At 52.6% G+C, this 9778-nt stretch overlaps 1 protein-coding gene across 1 annotated transcript; it reads left to right on the top strand.

The window, feature by feature from the left end:
* Nucleotides 1-1795: 1795 nt before the first annotated feature.
* On the top strand, nt 1796-5007 carry LOC133923000 (uncharacterized). The gene is made up of 2 exons (XM_062368483.1): nt 1796-3466; nt 3964-5007. The coding sequence occupies exons 1-2, from the start codon at nt 1796-1798 to the stop codon at nt 4726-4728; spliced, it is 2436 nt and encodes an 811-aa protein (XP_062224467.1). The 3' UTR covers nt 4729-5007.
* The last annotated feature ends 4771 nt before the right edge of the window (nt 5008-9778 follow it).

Below are 9778 nucleotides of genomic sequence, written 5' to 3'. Positions count from 1 at the left end.
AAAAGGATACCCAATTTGTAAGCAGATTTAACCGAGAACAAGCCCTTTGCATCAAAATGCCACACTTGTATGTCGTCAAAGTGATCCCGGATTGGTATCGTTAAAATGCACTCGGCGTCACTTGGGTAAAAAATTGATCTTACCAATTCAGAGTCCCACCTCAAGGTAACTGGATCAATCAGCTCAGAGACACGGTGTAGGATGCATTGACCTCTGACAGTGGCTGGTTTCCGTGTTACTCCTCTTGGTATCCAAGGGTCATTCCAAATGTCAATGAATTCTCCATTCCCTACACGCCATATCATGCCCTCTTTAACAAGTTGCACACCCTTTAAAATGCTTCGCCAGGTGTATGAGATTCCCGGCTTTGGAACTACCTTGAGAATGTTCCCGTCGGGGTAATACCGGGCCTTTAGAACCTTGGCGCACAGCGACTCAGGGTATAACAAGAATCTCCATGTTTTTCTTGATAACATTGCTTGGTTGAAGGTGTGTAGATCTCTAAAGCCAAGGCCCCCCTTCTTTTTTGATCTTGTCATTTTCTCCCAGCTAACCCAATGTATCTTCTTATCTTCATCTTGTTGCCTCCACCAATAACGCCCGATAATTGAACTTAGCTGGTCACATAAGCTCTTTGTCAAATCAAAACATGACATTGCATGTCGGTATTGCTTGAGCCACCGCTTTAACAAGTATTTCTTTGCCTGCTTTAGAGAGAAGTTTTTTTTTCTTTTCAGCCTTGTATGCGCATCCATATTTTCTGTTTTATGTATTCAAAAGCCTTTGATCTCAATTGGCCTATGTACACCGGAAGCCCCAAGTATCGGTCATTTTTAACTTCAACCTGCACATTTAAGATTTCCAGAATCCGCCTCTTGCAATTTTTTGGGGTATTTTTGCTGAACATAATAGCTGTCTTGTCCATATTGATCATCTGGCATGATGCATCTTCATAGAGTTTTAATATACGTTTAATATTTTCTGCTTCTTGACCCCTTGCTTTCATGAAGATTAGCGAGTCATCAGCAAAAAAAGGTGGTTTATTCTTGATGCACCTCGACAAACTTCCACTCCCCTTACACTGTCCTTCTGATTTGCCTCCTCCAACAAAGCAGATAACCCCTCAGCGCATATAATGAAAAGGTACGGCGAGAGTGCATCACCCTGCCGAAGCCCTCTCTGGGGCATGATCATTCCTGTCAACTCCGAGTTTACCTTTATCTGGTAGGATACCGTAATAATGCACCGCATGATGAGAGATATCCACCTTTCATCAAATCCCAATTTTCCCATAATCCCCTCCAAGAAAGACCACTCCACACGGTCATAGGCTTTGCTCATATCTAATTTGATTGCTGCTAAACCATCAGCCCCTTGTCTTTTGTTCCTCATGTAATGTGTCATCTCAGATGCAACCAGCACATTATCCGTAATCATTCGCCCTGGTACGAAGGCACTCTGATACGCGGAAATAATTTCTAGGATGATCACTTTTAAGCACCCCACCAAGCTCGTCAGATCACGCGCCAGCCAGACAGGTGTGGGATCCCGATCCGCCGGCCTCCGCGCCGATCCAGGCGTTCCGTCGTCCTCCTCCTCTCGTAGGCGCGTCCTCGTCGCTCGTCGCCCCGACTTGGATTGATTGATTGGTTTATTCTATTCTCGCCTTTGTGCGATTCGAGATGTGGAGCGTATTGGTTTAGGATCAGGATTCTGCAATTGAATCCATCACGCTGTGTGCTTCACACAGTGTGCACTGCTGATTCGAGCAGCGAAGGCCCGGCGGGAAAAGAGAATGTCGCATACGACGATCCCGGCGGATGTCCGCTCCGGCGTCCGTCGGCCACAAGACAAGGCACGGTACGACTCTTGGCGGAGCGTGGTCGTGGGGGAGGCAGTGGACAACACGGCGGGCAACGGTGAGTGGACCGAGGTTAGGCGTCGAAGACTGCCGCATTCAAGAGGGGCTCACGCCTCTACGGCCAGCCGCCCCAGTGCATTGAAGACGGAGAGTGAGATCCCTCGGTGGCTGCAGGGCCGCTGCTTCAAGTGTCTCGGCCTGGGGCACCAGAAGGCTGCTTGCAGAGGGGAGACAAGGTGCTTCAACTGCTGGTTTCCTGGGCACATCGCCAGATCCTGCAAGGAAGGAGTAGGTCCGGAGAAGGCAGCTGGAAGGATGGGGCAACCATTGCAGCAGAGGCAGCGGCCAGGGGCGACGGTGTTGCAACGGGAGGTGCAGCAGGATCCGCCATGTAAAGCAGAGGAGGTGTTGAAGAGGCGCCAAGATCCACTGCGCCAAGGAGACAAGGGTCAGCAAGAAGCTCTTGGCAAGAAGACGTGCGACACACACCCGACGGCGCAGGGGAAGGTGGCCGGGCATCAGATATGCGCGGCAGAGCAGTCCGAGTTCGTGGAGGAGTATCGCGTCGGCGACCCCGGCTACCGTCCGGCAAGGGGTCGCTGTGTTCTCTCCTGGACTAGGGGGATGGAGCGCAACGAACGCTGGCTCGGGGAGCACGCGCTCCTCGCGTCGGTTCTCATGGGCCGACCACCGGTTTCTCCTGGCGAACTACTGGAGGCCATCGAGCACAGCACTGGCGTCCTCGCACGCGACGTCCGCGTGGAGGTGACACGCACGGAGGATTTCCTCGTCTCCTTCCGCAACACAAGAGACAAGAACGCAGTGTTCAGGCGATCGCAAGAGCTCCTCTGCAACGATGTGCCAATCTCCTTCAAGCTCTGGAGCAGGCGGAGCTGGGCCACCAGTTCTGAACTGATGTTCTTCACCAAGATCGCCTTCGACGGCCTTCCAGTCCATGCGTGGGAAGAGGAAGCGATGCACAAGCTCGTCAACGTCCTTGGCGGCCGGCTGGTCGCGCTGGTGCCGGCAGACGACGCGCGGTGTTTGGAGGCTTTCGCGTGGTTCAAGGACCCTGCAGGCCTCCCGCACCGCTACGACGTTGAGATCCCGGAGCGAGCGGGCGCAGCTGGCTCCTGGCGCGAGAGTTCTTCCTCGGCTCTGCCGCCGGCGCCAAGACGGGTGCCAACCCTCGTCTACCCCGTCATCATACATGTGGAAGAAGTGATCGACCCTACGCCGCTGCACATCGCGCGCCGTCTGCCTGATGACCACGACGGTGACGTCGTTCCACGTCGGAACGCGTTCTCGTGTTGGGTGGGGCGGTACGATGGCTCTGGTCCATGGGGGACGGAGCAAGGAGGGGGCCATGTCTTCGGGGGCGCTAGCGGCTCGGCGGGGGGCTTGGACCGCCGCTCGCACCGTTCTCTGCCCGGAGCTGAGGATCGTGAGCAGGAATCTCTTCAGGGAGGCGCTCGCGGTACAGTCGTGGAGTCGGCCACCAGGGAGACTAGGTCCGGTTCCGCGGCGTCGGCGCAACCCGGCAAGCAGCCGGACGACCTGGCGTTGGTCCTTGCGACCCAGTTCCATGGGGCGGCGACCTGGGAGGTGGGTTTGGCTTCAGCTAAGGTTGCCGACCGACCTGAGGATCTGGCGTGCCAGGGGCGGCGACCTCCATGGCGCTGCCAGCGACGGAAACGGCCTGGGGGGGAGTTTGGTTTTCGCCGCAGGCAGCGACGGCGCGAACGACGACGCTGGCCGCAGAATACGTTGATGATGCCATGTTCCAAGAAGACCCGGCCGCGGGCCTTGACTTCCAGGAGCTCAGAACCAAACTCACCGGCGGTGAGCTCACCGAGGAAGAACAAGCGGGCGGGGGCCGCCGTGACGGCCGGGCGCGGGAGGGCGCCTTTGCGCCGGCCGAACGCCGCCTGACCTAGGAGTCCGTGGACGCGGTGCTGGTGGACCAACTGGAGTTCGCGCGGCCCGAGGTAGCCGCGACATTAACTCGCCCTGCGACAGCCCCAGACCTCTGCAGGCCGGGTCTACCGCGTGATGCGGTGGCAACAGTGGCAAAAAAGCTGCCCTTTGCGGATCAGCCGCAGGATTCGCGACCAGCCACCGAGGAGGAGAGAGGTGCGACCGCATTGAAGGCAAAGGAGCACGCCGCGCCGGGAACAGTGCCCTCGGGAGCACTGGGCGGGAGCTCGGCTTCCAAATCGCCAGCCGGTGGGCTCATAGTCTACGGCCGAAGGCCAAATAAGACGGTGCCTAAGCGCCCATCTCGCGTGGAGGCCCAAGCAAATGTTGACTCCCACGACCAGGCCTCGGAGACCGGCCCGGCTAGCTTCACGCTGGGTCTCACACAGGCAGAAGCCCACCAGAATGCGACGAGCCAGGAGACAGTAGTTGAGGCGGCCCAACAACGGGCGCTGGTGACCCCATCCACTCCGGCCCCCAAGATCCAGGACTTCATCCAATCCATCTCGCTGTCGCCACCAGCGTCTATCCTAGGGCGACCACCGCCAGCGTCGATGCTGGCGACCAGATCCTGGCGCCGCAACACCATTCCGGCCGATTTCACCCCATGGCGAAGTCCGCGAATCTCGCTGCAAGGAAGCGGGGCTCACAAGCACGTCATCTCCAAAGCTCAGAAGGTCATTATGAAGAAGTTGGGGATGGTGGAGGAGGAAGAGGAGGCAGACCAGGAGGCGGTGCGGCGGTACATCGGCCTCTTCGACCATCCGCTATCGCCGCAGCACTTGGAGGCGATGGCCAGCCTGCTCGACGTCGACATCTCCCCGCGCGCCCAGCAGTTGCCAGAGGAGCTAGCTCGTGCAGCAGCGGCACCAATTGCTTCGCCAGCCTGATTCTGGCCAGGGCATTGGTAAGAGTAGAAGTCTTTCGTTGTTACCATGTCGGGTTTTAATGTACTGATTTGGAATGTGAGGGGGCTGAACAATCCTGCTAAGAGAGCCCTAGTTAAGGAGTCAGTTTTATCCTCTAAAGCTTCTATTGTGTGTTTTCAAGAGTCTAAATTGGATGTGGTCGATGCGGGCATAGTGTATCAACTCTGTGGCCCTGGTTTTGATGCTTTTGCCGCACTTCCGGCAGAACACACCAGAGGCGGTGTAATTGTAGCTTGGAAACCAGAGCTTTTTAGGGGCATGGAGGTGCATTTGGGCCAATGGTCGATTTCTGTCAAAATTGAGTGGCTGCAGGGAGTAAGATCTTGGTTTATCTCATCGGTGTATGGGCCACAGAGTGACGAGGACAAATTACTTTTCTTGGAGGAGATGACGGAGATCAAGAACATTTGCCAGGGAGAATGGATGATAGCTGGAGACTTCAACTTAATTGCTGCCGCGGCAGACAAGAATAACACAAGGATCAACAGACAGTTGATGAATGCTTTCCGCAACAAAATCAATGAATTAGAGCTCAAGGAGTTGTATATGTTTGGGAGGAGATACACATGGAGCAACGAGCAGAGAAGAACAACTATGGTGAAGCTTGATAGGGTGTTGGTAACGCCACAATGGGAGGATGCGTTCCCGGGGTCCTTTCTGCAAGCCTTAAGCACCTCAGGATCAGATCACTGCCCACTCCTTCTCACTTGTGGTGACATCTACAAGACGAAGAGGAGGTTCAGATTTGAGAGTTACTGGACAAAGCTTGAAGGATTCACTGACGTGGTTAAGCAAGCCTGGCAACAAGCGGTGGACAACGAGGACCCATACATAATTCTGTATGTCAAGATGGCAAGATTGTGCACATGTCTAACCAAATGGGGCCAGAAGAAGATAAGCGGGTTCAGATTACAAATTCAGGTGGCAAATGAGATTATTCTCAGATTGGACGTGACGCAGGAGATGAGGGAGCTGTCAGAGGAAGAGAGGAGGCTGAGGGCTGTCCTGAAAGGAAGATGCTTGGCTTTGGCATCCTTGGAAAGAATCAGAATAAGGCAGCGAGCCCGCATTAAAGCCCTGAGGGAAGGCGATGCAAACACTTCCTATTTTCACATGAAAGTAAATGCACGAAGACGGAAACTTTTCATCCCCATGCTTGAGCACGAAGGACAGATTGCTTCAACACAGCAAGACCTGCAAGATATGACCAGATGCTACTTTCAGGAGGTAATGGGCACGGCGGTGGCAAACAGTAAGCGTATTCGGCTTCAGCAACTGCAGCTCGACACAGCCAACTTGCATGACTTGGATGTTGAGTTCTCAGAAGAGGAGGTTTGGCAAGCAATCAAGAGCATGCCGAATGAGAAGGCACCGGGGCCCGATGGGTTCACGGGGCTCTTCTACCAGTCATGTTGGTCCATCATCAGAGTAGAGGTGTTGGCGGCAATGTCTAAACTGCACAGTGGGAACTCTCAGAATTTGGAATATTTGAACACGGCTGCAATCACCCTCTTGCCAAAGAAGGAAGCTCCAACCTTGCTCAAGGATTACCGCCCGATAAGCCTCATTCATAGCTTCGCTAAACTAGCAACCAAAGTCATGGCCCTGAGGCTGGCGCCAAGAATGGGGGACCTAGTGTCTCACACACAGTCAGCTTTCATAAGAGGGCGATCCATACATGAGAATTTTATCTTTGTGAAGGGACTCGCACAACAGTTCCACCGCAGCAGGAGGTCTATGATTCTCTTCAAGATTGACATTACCAAAGCTTTTGACACGGTCTCGTGGGGGTTCTTGATGGAGATGCTAATTTACAGAGGTTTTGGGCCCAGATGGCGAAGCTGGGTGGCAGCAATACTACAAACGGCGGAGACAAGTGTGGTACTGAACGGGGCTGATTGCGCCCCCTTCAAACCTGCTAGGGGATTGCGACAAGGAGACCCGCTATCGCCGTTGCTGTTTGTTCTTGTCATGGATGTGCTACATGCCCTATTTGCAAAGGCGGAGAGGGAGGGCATCATTGCCAAGATGATGTCCAGGAGGAGGTTGCCCAATATATCCTTGTACGCCGACGACGCAGTCATTTTCTTCCAACCAAACCAGCAGGAAGCAACAGCAGTTAAAAGCATCCTCGATCTGTTTGGTGCAGCGACAGGTTTGAAGACAAACCTCACCAAGAGCACGATCTCCCCAATCAGATGTGGCGATGACCAGATTCAGGAGGTGTACGAGGCCCTGGGGTGCAAGGTCGACTTCTTCCCAATTACATACCTGGGACTCCCGCTGTCCATGCGTAAGCCCACCAAAGCAGAAATCCAACCAATTTTGGATCGTCTCTCCAAGAAAGTGGCGGGATGGAAACCAAAGTTGCTGACTCCTGACGGCCATCTACGCCTCATCAAATCTGTACTCATGGCTCTTCCTGTGCATTTCCTTTCGGTCATGGAACTACCCAAGTGGGCGCTGAAAGAGATAAACCGAAAATGCCGAGGGTTCCTTTGGAAGGGGCAGGAAGAGGTGAATGGAGGACACTGTTTGGTTGCCTGGAAAGGGGTTTGTGCGCCTCTGGAATGTGGGGGGTTGGGCATCAAGGACTTGGAACTCTTTGGCCAGGCCTTGCGCTTGAAATGGTTGATGAAAAAGGTGGAGCAAAAAGGAAGACCATGGACTCTAATCAATTTGCAGACTCCACAGAACTTACAGGCTATGATGAGCAGTTCGACTTCCTTCCAAGTAGGTGACGGCAATGACATCAATTTCTGGCATGCGAGCTGGCTGCCGGGAGGAAGTATCGAAACACAGTGGCCAGTGTTGGCATCCTTTGCTGCTCGCAAAACCACAACTGTGGCTAGGGGGCTGGTGGCGAATAAATGGGTGAGGGACTTGCAGGGCAGCCTTTCCCTTCAGGCCCTGGGCGAGTACTTCCAAGTTTGGGATGAGGTGCAACAGATCAACCTCCAACCAGGGTCACCCGATGAGGTTCTTTGGAAACTCGAGTCCAACGCTCTTTTTTCGGTGGCGTCGGCTTACAATCTGTTTTTCATGGCAAGAACTAGGTCCAGATCAGCGGACCTGGTGTGGCTGACAAGGGCGCCGTCGAGAGTTAAATTCTTCATGTGGCTGGCCACCAAGGGGAGATGCTTAACTGCAGATAATCTACAAAAGAGAGGATGGCCGCATGAATCACGATGCTCTTTGTGCCAAGCGGATGAGGAGGACTGCACACATCTCTTTGTCCAATGCTTCTACACGAATCAGGTCTGGGCAAGGATCAAGTCTTGGATCAATGAGGGCTTTCCAATACCGGCAGAGCTACGTCTTGACTTGGTGGACTGGTGGTCGGCAGCCAGACTCTGTTTTCGGGCAAGCTACAGGAAGGCGTTCGACACTCTCTGCATGTTGGTGTGTTGGCTGACTTGGAAAGAGCGCAACACCCGAATTTTCACTCAGCAACAAAAAACAGCAGATCAGCTCTTTGACGACATTCGCGATGAAATCGCGATCTGGAGAGAGGCCGGAGTCTTCAAAATCTGTACAGAGTAGTCCTTTAGCTTCTTCTTGCTGTACAGAGTAGTCCTGGGGGTTCGCCCTCCTGGGGCTTTCGACTTTTTCATGTCGTTGATTTGTAACCTGTAACTCCCTCCAATCTTAATGAAATTTGGTCGGCCAATCTTTTGGCCGACCCGGCAAAATCACTTTTAAGCGATTTGCCAATACCATGGATATGAGCTTATAGAGAATATTGCATAAACTGATCGGACGAAGATCCTTAATTTTCTCCGGGTTCTTGACTTTTGGGATGGGAACTACTGTAGTGGTGTTCCAATTTGGTGGCATCTGTCCACCGTGTAGCACCACCAAGACTTCATCTTGAACATGATTACCGATTAATGGCCAAAATCGTTTGTAGAAAATGGATGGTATGCCATCAGGTTCTGGGGCCTTAAAATCACCAATACTATCCAGGGCTTCTTTTACTTCCTCCCTCATAAAAGGTTTGAGAAGGAACAAATTCATCTCTCGGATAACTTTCTCTTTGACTTTCTCAAGGAGTTCATTTGCGCGAGTCCCTGCATTATAAGAGAATAAACTTTTGTAATGGTTAGTGATAAAAGCCCTAAGTTGCTCCTCTCCCTCCACTACTCCACCATTCTCCAACTTCAACTTTTTTTATTTTGTTTCTTCTTCTCCTCTCCGAGGCATAGGCATGAAAGAAGCCTGTGTTACGGTCACCCTTTGTGAGCCAGGCAGTGTGAGCTTGCTACTTCTAATGAAGATGCAATTGATTTTGCAAGCGCTCTAGCTTATACCGCAATAGTTGTTCCCGTTGCGCATTCTCTTGAGAAATATTGCCTCGTCTACACTTCTCTAGCTCCCTCTTTATTTTTTTGATTCTTTTCTCCAGCTCTCCCACTACATTTTTATCCCACTCCTTCAACTCCCCTAGCACCCTATTTTGATCTTCACAAACATCGTGCGCCCCAGCACTAAAGACTGTCTCCCACACCTTCTCTACCATCTCCATGCACCCCTCCTCCTCTAGCCATCTTGCCTTAAATTTCAGATGTTTTGGTCTTCCTGCCGACCGAGGAGCCTCCACTGTTTTATCACATTCCAAAATAATAGGGCGATGATCAGAGTGCCTCGGACATCCATTGATTACACGATGCAGAGGAAAATGCATTCGCCAAGCTCCATTTGCAGCCGCCCGATCTAGACGTTCCCTTATATAGCCATCCACCTGGTGCTGAGTGACAATGAAAGCCCGGCTGAACCTCCTCCAAACACCCCATGTGTTACTTTGGTATGGAGATCCTTGGAAATTTGGATGGCCATGTGCAAAATGCTGGAAGGGTGTGGGAAGGCCAAAAGGATGGAGATTTTGTGCATATTGATGTGGCTGGAAATTTGGGGCATATTGTGAGGGTGCAAGGTTCATGGGAAAAATGAGATGGTGGGAACTGTTTGGTAGTATTGCACACTTGTGTTCTCGGTTTCTTGGTTTGTGTTC

The sequence above is a fragment of the Phragmites australis genome, chromosome 6, assembly GCF_958298935.1.
Source record: "Phragmites australis chromosome 6, lpPhrAust1.1, whole genome shotgun sequence".
Lineage (NCBI taxonomy): Eukaryota > Viridiplantae > Streptophyta > Magnoliopsida > Poales > Poaceae > Phragmites > Phragmites australis.
The sequence above is the reverse complement of the archived record's forward strand: the minus strand, read 5'-3'. Positions and strand labels throughout refer to the sequence as shown.

Excerpts from the sequence above, each read along its gene's own strand:
- LOC133923000 (XM_062368483.1), top strand. The coding sequence starts at position 1,796 with ATGTCGCATACGACGATCCCGGCGGATGTCCGCTCCGGCGTCCGTCGG. Across the intron at positions 3,467-3,963 it reads ATGGGGCGGCGACCTGGGAG|GATTCGCGACCAGCCACCGA; the intron begins GTGGGTTTGGCT and ends GATCAGCCGCAG.